General features: G+C 36.0%; 2 protein-coding genes across 18 annotated transcripts in view; both read left to right on the top strand.

The window, feature by feature from the left end:
• The window catches only part of LOC147843556 (uncharacterized), a 536,892-nt gene that overhangs the window by 95,381 nt on the left and 425,500 nt on the right, over nt 1-16,011 (top strand). The window lies entirely within an intron of this gene.
• mast2 (microtubule associated serine/threonine kinase 2) overlaps nt 1-16,011 on the top strand; it is a 200,990-nt gene that overhangs the window by 175,783 nt on the left and 9,196 nt on the right. For 16 of the 17 annotated variants that reach the window (XM_087257530.1, XM_087257529.1, XM_087257528.1 and 13 more), the window contains 9 exons: nt 4,054-4,129; nt 5,304-5,513; nt 11,052-11,153; nt 13,438-13,570; nt 13,862-13,932; nt 14,026-14,141; nt 15,228-15,436; nt 15,544-15,682; nt 15,813-15,945. In XM_087257530.1, the coding sequence (XP_087113656.1) occupies nt 4,054-4,129; nt 5,304-5,513; nt 11,052-11,153; nt 13,438-13,570; nt 13,862-13,932; nt 14,026-14,141; nt 15,228-15,436; nt 15,544-15,682; nt 15,813-15,945 (1,189 nt within the window). Of the gene's footprint in view, nt 1-4,053; nt 4,130-5,303; nt 5,514-8,190; nt 8,537-11,051; nt 11,154-13,437; nt 13,571-13,861; nt 13,933-14,025; nt 14,142-15,227; nt 15,437-15,543; nt 15,683-15,812; nt 15,946-16,011 lie in introns of those variants that run through there. The other variant, XM_087257543.1, reaches the window with a different exon arrangement.

Here is a 16,011-nt window from a genome sequence, read left to right as displayed (position 1 = left end):
GTTGGAGTAAGTTAATATCGTTTCAGTATCTTTTTTAACTAACACTACAGCTTTTTGAGTTGAATCTTGAGTATAAAATTAAATTGCAATGTTTGTCAAAAAAAAAAAAAAAAAAACGGCACAGCCGTAGCACTACACATGTATAAGTAACTAAAGTGTTATAGCCTTTGTCCATCACAGTGTGGCCTAAATTCTTCCTGTCCACTTTGTTCTTCCCTGCAGCAGAGTGGTATGTCTAGCAGTCTAGTATGAGTGGACTTGTATGATGAATCTTCCAGTTGCCCAGACTTCTGCGCAACACCTGACAGATTGAATCATTTCTGTTCCGCCGCTAAGAAAGAGCCCTCCTTCATGAGCTTCTTATCTGTAAACACATCTCTCTTCTCTTTCCCCCCTGGCTCTTTCTTTCTTTCTGTTGAGATGACTTATTCAGGAAACACTGGCCTTCCTCTTTCCGTATCTAGACACACTCGGCAGGGGGTTCAGCACTGCAGAATTAGATCTATAAATATTGGATGAGCTGGGGAGGTTTGCCTTTGCCATATCTTACAGATTATGGCTTCCCAGGATTATCCATTTCTACCATTGATGGAAGAGTGAAAAGACAGGACCGTGTGGAGGTGGTTGAGGAGATTCGAAAGCTCTCTGCAGTAAAAGCTTTAGCTAGTTAATTAAAGACTAGGATGTGAAGCAGTATTATGCTAATTTCACACCCTGGACAGCAGACACGCAGAGAGAATTGACAGCGGCGCTTCTTCATTCACTGGTCACATACGGTTCTTAATCATTCTTCACCCTTACATTTTTTTTAACTCACTCTAACACACTGGAGAAGTAATGAGCTCAACATACAGCAGTCATCATCCATCATCCACGTGTTGACCGATGTGGTAGCCGTAGTTTCAGATTTGAATATTATTTGAATAAAGAGCTCATTGACAGAATATGAGAAGCATATTCAGGATTCCTTCCAACAAGCAGAGCCTGTCATTTGTCTTAAAACGAACATGCATTAAATAAAATCTAAGCGTGAGATGACTATTTGACAGTCCGCATGGATTTCTTGGTGATGTCATCCAATGGTTTGTGTGTGTGTGTGTTTATGTTAGCGCAGACTACTCTGTCACGGCCAATTAACCAGCTGATTTCCCTGGTTCCAGCTCCTCGGAGAGATTTAGAGGTCATTTCTGAGCTCAACTGTGACACATTTACTCTCTCCCACTCTCTCGCTCACTCGCTCCCTAGCTCTCGCTGTCCATTCCTTTGTTTGTCTTTTGTTTCATGTGGTAACATCCCTTTCCTTTAGTCTTCACATACCTTTAAGATAAGTTTACATTTTTATAGTTCATGAAGAACATCTGAGTAGGGATTGCTTGTATAAATCTCACCACTGTGATGTAAGCTCATTTTTAATGATATTAACAAAACAAAACAAAAAAAACTATTAAAAACAGTCAATATCAAAAGAAAGAACAGAGCTTCAGTTTTCATGATATTGAATGGGAAAAGTCAAAAAGAGACACTTTACAAATGAAATGTGCAAATATTCAAGTTCAATATTCAAAGTTATTTTTATCAGCTCTTATAACATTTAAATAAATCTTTCTAACATAAAACTGAGAAAATTGCATTAGTTTAAAAGAATTCAAAGAAGACTTGTATTGCTTTGTGGGTCTGAAATTTACTTTAGTATTAAGCAGTTTGGCATAAACTGGCTGGTAGAAAAAAGGTAACACAGTAATGATTTGTTACGATCATTATCTATTAATCCAGAAGAAGCATTAAAATATTTAAAACTGATAGTGAAGACTAAAATATTGCAAAAGATAATATATAACATAATTGCTAATTGCCTGAACCATTTAATAATGAATAAAGGTTTTCAGAGAAAAAGAGCAATACATAAATAAATAATTATTAAAATATTCTGAGATGGATACACTGTAATAAGAAATGTTTTATGAGAGTAAAAATTAACAAATTAAAATGATTTCGGAAGGATCATGTTGTGCTAGAGCAGGGGTGCCCAAACTTATTTCTATAAAGGGCCAAAAACCTGATATCATTAAGAACCATTGTCCGCAGATTAATATACAGTAGCAAGTTGCTGTGGTTAATTTCCTAAATAATTTCATATTATTTATTAATAAACGGAAAACATGACTTGAATTGTAGTAAATATGAACCTTTCAAATTATAACTTTCAATTAAATTACATTTATCACAGAAGTGACGTTTAAGGCTTTATAAACTAGGCAAGCAGAATCTGCTTTTGCCTCGATTTGCTCACCAAGGTCTCTGCTTGGTGTTACCATGGGCCAGCTTTGGGCTGTGGGCCCTAGTTTGGGCATCTCTGTGCTAAAGTAATGACTGATGACAATTCAGTTTTGTTATCACAGTAGTAAATTAAATATAGAAATATATTTAAATAGAAAACAATTTTTTAACTGAGTCACAGTGTAACAGTTTCACTGTATTTTAGATCAAATAAATGCAGTCATGCATCTCTAAGTGAGTGTGAGAGACACCACTTTTGTCATGAAAAAGGAGAATTCAGGATTTTAATTTAACTAGTAGGTAATCTGGAGATCTTTCAGCTTTCTTTTTTTGTAAATACCAAAATTAATTGTTTGACATATGACACACTGTTTTTAAAATGTAGACGTGTGGAAGCATAAAGTTCAAAATGAAAAGAGCTGTTTGTGTGTACTGTACACTGAAAAAATGATTCTTTGGATTTACAAAATTTTTAGTGGTTTTTAAAGTGGTTGTAAAAGTTGGGCTAAATTTAAAAAAACAAAGTTAGTTGAACATTACTAAATGTAATTAGTTTGATTAAATTCAGCCCATATCAATTGTTTGCAACAATTTAGCAAAAATATTTTATTTCAGTGTGGCCAAGTTAAGTTTAATACTTGGATTTAGAAATTGTTTGCAATTACTTCCTCTCTTTTTATTCCTATTTCTATTTTAATACTGTGCTCTCTAACCCGAGCACTCCACATTACTTTTTCTTTTAACACATTGCATAAGAAGAGCAGTTATTTCTTTATTTCGTCCACTGTTTCCATTATATTCCCTCACAGAACAGATCTGCTTCAATTAAATCCTTTCGGCTTCAAATTATAATGAGAATCTTTTTCAAGGTCATTTCTCCAAAACATTCAAGGCTACACAGACATTTCTGTGTCCATCACAGAAAATAATTACATTCACTAATTATCATCTGTCTGAATGCTGAAAGTTATTGCACCACAGGAGGTTCACGCTGATTCTTTGCACACGCTAAATTCTTGATTTAATAAAACTAGCGAACGGCTTGCAGGCATTTTCTTTCTTTCATTTTCCCTCGTCTTTTCTCTCGATCACACTCAGCAGGAGAAATATTCTCAGTGTGATTGTTAATGCAGCTCCCTTCGGCTGCGAATCAATCTCTGTCAGAGTTAACCTTTACCGCAGACGTGCTCGGATCGTAATTTTTGATTGAAATGGCTCTCAAGTAAGTTGAAGATTTGACTAGAATATTTTCTCGCTGTCTCTTATTGTCACTGACACACCTGTAGGTGAGCCAATTTAACATATAAGTGTGTGCGCATTTCGGAGCAGCACCCTGGTTAGTGTGTTTCCATTCAGTCAGGTGGTCTAATAGGCTTCGATTGATGACTTATAGCATTACCTCATCCACAAGGTCACATGACCAGCTTACCTTCACTAACCGGGTGAGTCATACAGCACCATCTGCAATCTGTGTCCCTGAAACACACACACACACACACACACACACACACACACACACACACACACACACACACACACACACACACACACACATAGTTACTTATCTACTCTGTATCTCTCAATATTCCCTATGGGACATCTCAAGTTGAAGATGCTACTTTGACATGAATGAGGTTTGATATGCCAAAAAAACACAGGTGCTTCAGTCTATCATCCCCAATAGATTTTAGGTATGGACACTGCTAATCAACTTCTGCTCAGTGACCCTAGGGTTTTGTCCACTCACTGTATGTCTTTCTTTTCTCTGTTTTTCAGCCCTGGACGGTCACCAATATCATTTGACCATGAGATTGTCATGATGAACCATGTCTACAAGGAGCGTTTTCCTAAGGTGAGGTCTTAAACTGAAATACTAGATAGATTATTTTAACAAAGTAATGTACGTTATTGTCATGACTTGGGTAAGGCATCAATACACATCACAACGGAAAAAGGAGATTAAAAAAAAATCACAAATTAAAAATGAGTTAATCTGCTAGAATGTTAAAGGGATATGGTTCATAAAGATATGAAAATCACTACTGACTATAGACCCTTTTCACATTTGTGGGTTTCTCAGTAGTGGAAGTCATCATAGTTAGATACACTAAAAGCACAGTGAATCTGAGTGTACAACCAATGATTTTTTTACAATCTTATTTGCTGAAATAATAAAAGAAAAATGCCTCATTGGTGTTATCAAGACTTTCAGAAAAGGAAATAAATAGTGTGAGACTAATAACGGCAGCCAGAGGAGAGAATACTGTCAAATTTACTTTCTTATATACACTCCATTAGAAACAGCTCGCACAAGCGGTACTTCGATTTTGGGCATTTGAAGCAAAGATGATATAATACACAATATAAACATATAAATGTTCAAACATTTTGAAAAAAAAAAATTTAATAAATAACTTTGATTAAAGATGCTGATGGTCGTCAAATGTTCAGGCTTGTGAAAAGGGTCCAATTGATATTTCCAATATTGAAAGTAATTAAAATACACAAAGATATTAATTAAGCCAACTGTTTGCACAAAGTAGAAAAATAAACAATGTAAATACATAAATCATCCTCTGTTGGTTTAGATCAGTAGAAATAATTGCATATTTTTTCAGTTTTATGTCAGAATTAGTGTACAATGATGTATTTTATTTTATTTATTATTATTTTTTATTTATCTGTAACACCACAGCTTAAGTACCAATTCTCACTATTAACTCATGGCTTAATACCATTAAAATATTGGCTGTGTAATTGTACATATTCTGCATGATCTGTCCTAATGCTCCCCAATACCTAAACCCAACTACTACGTTAATAGCTATTAATAAGCCACTCGTTAGAAGTTTAACTAGGCAAAATGATTAATGAATTGTTAATATTGAGAATTGCAGATCTTATTAAAAAAAATGTGAAAAAATATAAACTAAAGAAATTAAATATTACAAATCACTGGATGCCTCTCTTTTCAATGGTTTGGCTTTTGTTGAACTCAAACTTACAAGGATCCTTCTATGCTACAGGCCACTGCTCAGATGGAGGTGCGTCTGGCCGATTTCATATCCTCCTCAGCTCCAGAAAAAGTCATGCCTTTAGCTGATGGCGTCCTGAGCTTCATCCACCACCAGGTTATCGAACTGTCTCGTGACTGTCTGGACAAATCTCGTGAGGGTCTCATCACCTCCCGCTACTTCTATGAGCTACAAGAGAACCTCGAAAAGCTACACCAGGATGTACGTATGCAAAAACTGCTGTGTGTGAGAAATGTATGACAGCATATACACTCAATCGCTCAAATTTCCGAATCAGGTTACGAATATTGTGTAATGATTGTAAAAGAAGCCAATTCTGCTCACCATAGTAACATTTAAATAATTAAAGTAAAATCTGTAAAACTGTAATGTATCATTACTATTTACAGCAACTTTTTTCTTATTGAATGTAATTTATTCCTGTTATTAAAAGATTTTTTTTATCTTCTTTTGAATAAAATAATCCTAAAAAAAAATAAAAAAATCACACTTTCCTTAAAACTATTAAGCAGGAAATAAAATCAATATTGTTTTTTTTTTTTTTTGTAAGGAGCATTGTTAATGATTGGGAATCAGTAGTAATTGATCATAATAGAACAGCAAAGCAGCATTTTGTAATGACGTCTTAAAGATCATGTGAGACTAAAGGCTGGAGTAATAATGCTGAAATTTCAGCTTTGAATCACAAGAATAACTGCATACACTACACTCAACGTTTTTTTTTTGTTGTTTTCTTCAATAAAATAGTACAGCTTACACAACCTGACAAAAGTCTTGTCGTCAATCCCAGTAGTAAAAGAAACAAACAATAACCTGACTTCTAGTTGACCATTTAGAAAAGTGTCAGAAGGTATTTTTTTCCGATGCATCATCTGTTGAACTGCATCCCAGTCATCACAAATACTACAGAAATCTATTGGATCCACCATGGACCCAAGATTCTCACAGAAATCAGTCAAGTTTGGTAAAGGAAAAATCAAGGTTTTGGATTGCATTCAGTATGGGGGTGTGTGAGAGATCTGTAGAGTGGATGGCAACATAATAGCCAGAGATATCAAGACATTTGTGCTGTCCATTACATTATAAACCACAAGAGAGGGCAAATACTTCAGCGTTCCTTCTCCTAGTTCAGCCTCCACATCAAAGTTCCTGAAAGCAATAAAGGTCAGGGTGCTGCAGGATTGGTCAGCCCAGTCACCAGATATGAACATTATTGAACATGTCTGGGGTAAAATGGAGAAGGCATTGAAGATGAATCCAAAGAATCTTGATGAACTCTGAGAGTCCTACAAGAACACTTTCTTTGCCATTCCTGATGACTTTATTTGACTTTATTTAGTTATTTGAGTCATTGCGGAAATGTATGGATGCAGTCGTCCAAGCTCATGCGAATCATACGTTGTCATACATTGCCAAGCCATATCACCCATGCAACCCAAGACTGGTTACTCACTGAAGCTAAGCAGGACTGAGCCTTGTCAGTTCCTCGATGGGAGACCACATGAGAAAAATAGGTAGCTGTTGGAAGTGGTGTTAGTGAGGCCAGCAGGGAATGCTCAATATATGGTCCTAATGCCCTAGTAAAATTGAAGGGGACACTACACTGTCAGTGGGTGCCGTCTTTCGGATGAGAAGTTAAACCGAGGTCCTGACTCTCTGTGTTCATTAAAAATCCTGTGGCATTTCTTGTAAAGAGTGCGGGGTGTAACCCCAGTGGCCTGGCCAAAGTTCCTCATTGGTCCTTACGAACATGGCCTCCCAATCATCCTCGTCCATCAAATTAGCTGTATCACAGTCTCTCCACTCCACCAATAGCTGGTGTGTGGTAAGCGCACTGGCACCATTGTCCTGTGGCTGCCATTGCATCATCCAAGTAGATGCTGCACACTGGTGGTGGTGTGGAGAGACCCTCCTCATGATTGTGAAGCGCTTTGGGTGTATGGCCATACACAATAAATGCGCTATATAAATACACATTACATTACATAATATTAACTCTTTTTCCACCTCACCATGACATTATATTATATACTGTACACTATTTCTGTTCAGTGACAGAATTTTGTCTCAGCAAAGTCAGACCTTACTGTCCGACTTAAATAATTAAAAATCAAAGCATGATCATATTATATTTTGGTAAAATAAGTGTAATCTAGAGGCCTTTGGCTTTCATATAAGTCACTTCTGATACCAAGTGATCAACTAGAAGTCAAATTATTGTTTGTTGTTCCTAAACTTGGATAGACGACAAGATTTTTGTCAGGTACCTTACCTTCTTTTAAATCAAATAAATGCAGCCTTGTGGAGCAGGAAAAAAAAGGTTTCTTTAAAAACATTAACATTTTTTACTTGCACTACCATGCCAAAAGTTTAGGATATTTTATGTATTTTGATGTTTCGAGAGTATTGAGATGAGTCCATATCCATAAATCCAAATCTGCCAAAGTGGTGATGTCATCAAAACAAGTCACTGCTTTTGTTTTCCATCGTTCATTCTGTGGTCACCTGTCACATCTGCATTAGTCAGGAAACAGGTCGCTGATGTCTTGATTAGCTCAGTCACAGCACCAGGGGCCAGTGTAATGACTCCCAGAGGTCCCATTCTCACCCCACAAATCATGTGTGTGCAGGAATGTACACGACTGTGTGTTTGTTGTGTGTGTATGGTATAGGAACGGGGGGTGCAGCACCTTCCTGATTTTAATTTCACACCCCAGTAACCACCACTGGTGACGGATGAGTATCCTAGACACCCAAAGAGGAGGGTGGGGGGAGCAAGAGAAAGAAAGGGTGGGAGTGAGAATGGAAGGAGGGATCAGGTCGGGTTTTCGCCTCTTTCGGTTGGTTGTCCTTAACCATCCGGTTGCTGTTGCTTGCCAGAATCAAAAACACACACGCCGTGATCTCATGCAGTCGCCGTACCATCATCGTAGCCATACTTGGCATTCAGGCGAATTGGGATGACATCATCCAGGCTGTGCTAATTGGCTGTTTTAGTTTGGGAGCCGATGGTGACAGGTGGGCCAGACGGGGATCGCGGTATAAATCGCATCTTCAGCAGGTGCTCAGAATTGCATTCCAGACTTCTCCATTTAACACCTTCATCGCTCGCGCTGAGGATGTCCTGCGTCTCATGGCAGAGGCGGCTGGAGGAAGAGGAGGTTCTTCAACAGATTTTAGAGCGCTGGGAGCAGAGCGCACTCAGAAACCATGTGGATCTAACAGTTGAGTTTCTGGTTGTTTTTACTTTGCAGGTTTGCATGGAATCAAGGTCATATGGAATCATAGGGTGATCAGTAGATGCTGTTTTATGATGTTGATTTGTGGACACACCGGTCGTCCCACAATCTAAACAGGATCTGTAGCTAAACTGTTTTAATGGGTGATAATTCATCTGTTAGAGTTTACTGTATTTATATTCAAATTGTAAATCAAAGTTTTTTTGTTTGGAAGTGTTATAGTCGATAACACTTTAAACTTATTTTGTAAAAGATTCACTTATTTTAAAATGACATGCTGTTACCAACAAGAATTATTTTATTTGACTTTATACTAAAACAAGTATACAGTGCTCAGCATACAGTATAGAAGTACAACCCTCATAAATCTATCTTTTCAATTCATTTAAATTCATTCATTTTTTTATAGGACGCTATGCAATATTATATATGTGCATATACATTAGATTAGTCAGTACTGAAGCCGAATCTGGAGCTTATCCAGCTAAATAACTTACGATAACATTCCAAAAACTAGTACACCCAAATTTATGTAATAAAACAATCTTACATACAAATTTAAAAATGAGGAAAAATCAAGAGAAGCAAAAAAAAAATCAATAATTAAAATTTAGTAGGGTGTAATTTCTTTTTCAATATTTTTGCTTGAATTTAATTGTGTTATCTTTTCTACATATTTGTTTTGGTAAATAAAATTTGATTTTAATAATTATATCTGTTTCATTAATCTGTTTTGTTTAAATGCACCAAAATACATTGCCTATAATCACTGAGAAATGGATCAAAATATTCATATTCAAAATGGGGTGTGCTAAATTATGCTGGGCACTGTAGAACTTTAAATGATTGGCACTATAACATTATACTTGAATGTGTAAAATAATTTGTAAAATATAAAGTAATATAAATTGTATATTGAAACAAAATCACTTATATTGGCTCATAATAATATGGATGCATATATTCAAATATTATTCAACATTAGTCCATACTGTATACTTTATAGTAGTAGTTTTATGCATCTCTTGTTTTTCTTTCTCTGAGATCTGACTCTGACACTATAGTAGACCATAGTTTGGAATGCCCCTCAACCTCCTCCCCCCACCCTTTGTTTTAATATATATATATATATATATATATATATATATATATATATATATATATATATATATATATATATATATATATATATATATATTCTCATTAATGGGCTTTTATTTATTCAACTGGTCATTTTTCTTTAGGTCAGACTAGTTTTACTTTTTAAAGTGACCAGCCTATATCATTCAGTCTCCCATGGTTGCATCATTAAAAACCACAGGAGCCAATCTCAAGTGCGGGTCATTTGAGTGACCTGGCTGTCACCATGACGTCTGGCTCTCGTGGAATCCTGGGAATTTTCTATTGACCTTAAGCTTGACCTTATGGGCAGCTGAGTGCAGAGTATCTCATTTCATATAGTTTAAAATGTGCTAATCCCTTCACCATCCTACTTCTCACTCCTGTTACTTCTGTCTGTCTATAGTGTATTTACTCTGTGCAGAGACCCTTTATTATCCTGAGTATGTGCAATTCACTGGCGGTTTCATTACCTGTATAAATAATTCAGAGGCTGATTAGACATCCCCTGAGGTGACTGTGCTGTCTGTCAGAGATGGCTCTATTACTGTCAGCCGGCTGTTTAACCATCTACTCTAAACGGCTCTCTTCTGTCCCATTGATGTACTCTCTCTATCTGCACCTTTTATGTACTGTCTCTGCACACTGCTTTCAACTGTCTCTTATTCTAGTGTCAAAAATGTATTTAAATTCTGTCTCACTCGTTACAATGAAATTAGTCAAGTTTACCCATGTAGGATTGAATGCGGTGTGCTTTACATCTATTCAGCTAATTTCAACAGATGGGTTAGGTAGTTTATGTACACATACTATAACTAGTTACTAAAAGTACTAAAGTTACTAAAAGACTTTTCTGCAGAAAAAGCAAAATATAGATTCAGGTAATTTGTTAATTGATTTACCTGCATCTTTATTGTATACAAAATGGTGGACCAAGACATTGGGATATGCTTAAGACAAAAAAAAAAAGACAAGCTACAGTAGTTGATAACTTTATATGGTATAAATTTAGAGAAGCAGACTTATTTCATATGTATTTTTGTCATTCAGATTACAGCAAATAAACTGTTCATGCTTGAGAAACAATTAAATGTTTATTCAAATATATGAGGTGTATGAAATAGGGTGTCATTTATTTGAAACGTTTTGTATTTTGATACTTGTTTCAAATTTGATTATCTATTTAATTATTATTATTTTTTAACGAAATTCTAATTGAAATCAAAAAGTACTGTTTGACTCAATTAAAGAATTAAGTGAATTTGTTGAGATTTATGTGGATGTTTAGTATTTTGTTAAGGAGTTAAATTAATTGTTGAGGAACTAATTTCATTTTCAGACAAAGCAACTTAACCAATGCTGGTCTTCTGTTTGTTGCCAGGCTCATGAGCGTTCAGAAAGTGGGGAGGTGACATTTGTCACCCAGCTAGTTAAAAAGCTGATGATAATCATCGCTCGGCCTGCCCGGCTGCTAGAATGTTTGGTAAGTACTAATATTTCAATAGATTTACTCTGGAGTTCTTTACAATTTTTTTTTTTTTTGTAAGATTTTAGATTACTGCTTTTCATTTCAGTAGTTAATAAAGCACATGTTCAGTACAGTTGTAATTATGTGTTATTTACTTTTTAAATAAAGACCATCATTGCAAAGTATACAAATGCACAATGACTTAAAGGTGCAGTATGTAAATTTGACACCCAGTGGTTGAATTAGGTATTACACTCCTGGTTCAAAACAAATGCAAGCGTAGGTTGCCAGATTGACCAACAGGGGCGAGTCTAACAATCGAGCCTAAAGGCTGATTTAAGTTGTTTCCTAAATAAAAGCAACAGTATGCGATAGAGGGAATATTTACCATATTAAAAGGAGTTTTTGTTCTAAACAACACCTCGAATTGATATATTAGAAAAGGCTTCTGTTTCCTGCAGCTGAACAACAGAAAACTGACAATGCTCACCTCAGGTACACCTCATGTGCTTTATTCAGTATTAAAAGCTAACAATGTGAGTTTGAATTCCAATTTACATGACATTTATTGCCATACTACTGAAAGCAGCAGCAGATCGTTAACCTCAGATCTTAAAAATAAACCATTTGAAGTTGAACTTTAGAACTGTGAAATAATGCAAACCAGCACAGTGACTCAGCATGTACATTTAATATTGTTGAAGAGGTTTAATATGTATTAACTAGATTATAAAGCTTACCATTTCGTGAGTGCGTGCATATTCTGTACTTTTGAAAGACTGTATTTAAATTTCTGTCGTGTTTTGTCTAGTGCACTGCAAATCTCGTCATGTAGCGTGTTTTGAGGTTACACAGGGTTACAATGTAACCTGCTCGCCTAATGTTTACGCTCGTAATATTATTTGCTAATTAATAACTTCATGTGGAACTCTAAATATGCATCTCATTTCAGAGACTGCTACTGTCCAGATGTGGTTTTCCACTAAGGCAACCTGGGGTGCTGAAATATTATTGGCTAAAGTGGCATTGGGTGGGTTAAAAGAACCAAAACAAAGACAGCATTCCGGCACAGAAGGTCCATTTTCAAAGCAGAATATCTGACTTCAGCATTGTTTTTCAGATAAACAAGAATGTTCACTTGGCATGTTTCTTAAATATCTGCTAACATATTATGGTATTTTTATGCTTTAGAAGAGTCAAAATCTTACACACAGCAGCTTAAATTTACTGTACTGCTGAACAAACCATGCCAGATGTTTATATATCATGTGTTGTAAAATAATGTATAGTTTTACACCACCCAAAAATGCTCACATGCAAACACAAATGTTTCTCAGACTCCAAAATGGAACAGCAGGGCTGTGTGAATACGGCCACATGTGTATTTTGAGTAATCTGGTGCATTCAGTAGTTTGACACACAGTACAGCTCAGCACTGATGGAGGGCCAGCAGCTGAGAGAGTAAATGAGCTGTTAACCTGTTCTGCTTCATATGCGCACAATGCATCCAAAACACCTCAGTGTGACACCTGGAGACAAACCTGCCTGAATAGGCACGCCAGCAATATTCTAAACTGTTCATTTAATTAATGACAGTGATTTTGGCTCTTACTGAGCCTTTTGTTTGTTTGGCTTTTTCCTTCTTCTCTTACACTGTAAAATGATTAAAGAAACACTCCACTTTTATAACTCCTCTATTAAACAGTTAAATTGTACCATTTTTGAATCCATTCAGCTGATTAGCCTGAGAGGAGCACTTTTAGCTTAGCATAGCATAGATCATTGAAGCGGATTAGCATTAGCATCTCATTATCCTATTGAAATCTTGACTCTTTTATTAATATATATATATATATATATATATATATATATATATATATATATATATATATATATATATATATATATATAGTGTACTAAGGCTTTAAAAAAAATTTAATTTTGCTGTTTTCTAGGCTGACATGGCTATAAACTACACTCTCATTGCATAATAATCAAAGAACTTTGCTGCTGTACTATGGCTGAAGCAGGCACAATGATATTATGCAGCGCTTTAAAATAGTTCCCAGCACCAAGCCCTACTATTCCACCACCAGAATCTGTGATATCATTGCAAATTACAGTACCTTGCCAGAATGAGGAGTGTTTCTTAAAAAAAGCATAAAACTGTAGAAACAGGTGTTCTAACAGTAATCCATTAATCATTATTTTACATTTTTTGTTCTTAAGTGTTTGATTTTTGATCAACTCTAGGCTAGAAAGCATCTCGCATGTACTTAATTTTCCCTATGTTTTGTAGGAGTTTGACCCGGAGGAGTTCTACCACCTGTTAGAGGCAGCTGAAGGTCATGCTAAAGAAGGTCAAGGCATCAAGTCTGACATCCCTCGATACATCATCAGCCAGCTGGGCCTCACCAGGGACCCCCTTGAGGGTAGGAGTCTATAAACAGTTGCTCTGAAAGCATTCAAACCCTTAGCTACACACAAAAAATTAAATGACACACCAAGGCAAAAAAAGAAAAAAAGAAATTCAGGTTAAAGCAGACAGTCATATATATGTTCAGTGTGGCATCTAAACACTTTTTTGGGGAATGTACAGTATGAAGCAGCTATTAAGTTATTGATTTTGCATTCTTAGTTGAGAATACCTAGAGTCACCTAAATCCCAAATAACTTAGAATAATGGAGACATCTGTTTGTTTTCATTTGTTCTCACTCTCTAGAAATGGCCCAGCTGAGCAGCTATGACAGCGGTAACCCTGAAACACCAGAGACAGAGACAGATTCCACAGATGTGAGTAAACAAATAGAGAAAACTTCTGAAATGACTTGGTCACCTTTTCATAATAACATTCGTCTAAGACCAAGTGTTTGTGTTGACATGCAGAGTCGAGGAGCAACCGTACAGCCACTCCAACCTCAGCCTCAACCGCAGCCCAAGACTAAAACACCTCGCGAGGAAGACTTCGAGACCATTAAACTCATCAGTAATGGAGCCTATGGGTAAGACAATAGAATTTCACAACCTCAAGAATGATTATGAGTCAGAGCCTCCAGGATTTCACAATTCCACAATCTCTAAATTTAACACAAAATCAAGCAAATGTCACAAATTTGGTGGAGCTTGCAATTTGTTTTCAATTGAGCCTGATTTTCCTATTTTTGGGGCTGTCAGAATACTGTTCAATATTCCGCCATGCCACAGAGCTCCATCTACATAGTTTTAAATTCAAAACATTGGAGTATTTGCAAATAGAATGTGCCTGTTTGCCGTGCAAAGCCTTGAGTTGTCAATACACACTTCTTGTCCAATGTGTGATCTGCATCATGTGACATTATCGTAATGCACATTCAAAGCCTGTTTAGGCCATGTGAGTTACATCAATAGCTAAATTTCTATACATTGTATAGGCCTTTTCATTTCGGTGAAGTCATTGGCCCATGAACATTTTCTGCTTATTATTAAACTATTTTATAACTGTAATAAAAGACAATTCAGTCATAACTTAATGTTAAAACAGCTATTATAACATTATTTATCAAACAGGAAATATGTTGGGACCATTGTTTTTGTTTACATCCCTTAAAATGGTCTATAAATGCATCTGTCATCATGAGCGTATCGTTCTCTCTTTCTTTCTTACTCTGTTAATCTTAATCTAACACTCAGACACACATGCTCTGCATCTTTTATCAGTGTGTTCAAATCTTCAAACAACACAGACTTAACATATATTTTCAAATAATAATAATATTAATGGTTTCATTTTCAAAAATGATAAAGCAGACTTTAGGGGTTATCTCTGTTTCTCAGTGTTTCCTTTATAAATTACAGAGATCAATAGTTCTGGAGGTAAACAATTAAGAAATTGGTGAATATTTTCATACTAAAACAAGAAATGCTGCAGATTTTATGACATTTTGCAACAAAAGTTAGTCTTTTTAGTAACAAAAATCTGAATCTTTATTTGCAAAATCCTGGAGGGACTAAAAAGTTATAATATGTCATCATCGATTGTATCTCCTGTGCTTTTTCATAGTCGAGTAAAAAGCAACTGATTTGCGTAAAACATACCTTTTTTCACTCAGGGCTGTGTTTCTGGTGAGGCATAAAGAGACCCGTCAGCGATTTGCCATGAAGAAGATCAACAAGCAGAACCTGATCCTAAGAAACCAGATCCAGCAGGCCTTTGTGGAAAGAGACATCTTGACATTTGCAGAAAACCCTTTTGTTGTCAGCATGTTCTGCTCCTTTGAGACAAGGAGACATCTTTGCATGGTTATGGAGTATGTGGAGGGTAAGATATATGGCATCCTTTTGAAGATGTAACTGTTCTGTGGAGGATTTCAGTATGGCATACACCACAAAGTGATGCTCTAGTTGAATTGGTTTGTATGTCTAAAGGTGGGGATTGTGCCACTCTCCTGAAGCACATTGGAGCTCTGCCTGTGGATATGGCACGCATGTACTTTGCTGAAACCGTTCTTGCATTGGAATACCTTCACAACTATGGTATTGTGCACAGAGACCTCAAACCTGACAAGTAAGGAAACCAGCTTGTTTGCAGTTGACTTTCTGTCAATTTAGTTTGCTTTGGTTTATACAGCAATTCTTTTTAATGGATAAATGGTCCTCAAATACCGACTAAAGAACAAAATGTCTGTTTTCTGCAGTCTCCTGATTACCTCAATGGGACACGTCAAACTGACTGACTTTGGCCTGTCCAAGATTGGTTTAATGAGCTTAACAACTAATCTGTATGAGGGCCACATTGAAAAAGATACTCGAGAATTCTTGGACAAACAGGTAGAAGTGACCTGTTAGACTATATATTTTCTTCTCTTTCGTTTATTCTTTTCTTTTTTTTAATAC

This window comes from Danio rerio, chromosome 6, assembly GCF_052040795.2.
Source record: "Danio rerio strain M-AB ecotype USA chromosome 6, GRCz13ab, whole genome shotgun sequence".
NCBI lineage: Eukaryota > Metazoa > Chordata > Actinopteri > Cypriniformes > Danionidae > Danio > Danio rerio.
This window is presented reverse-complemented; position numbering and strand designations above follow the sequence as displayed.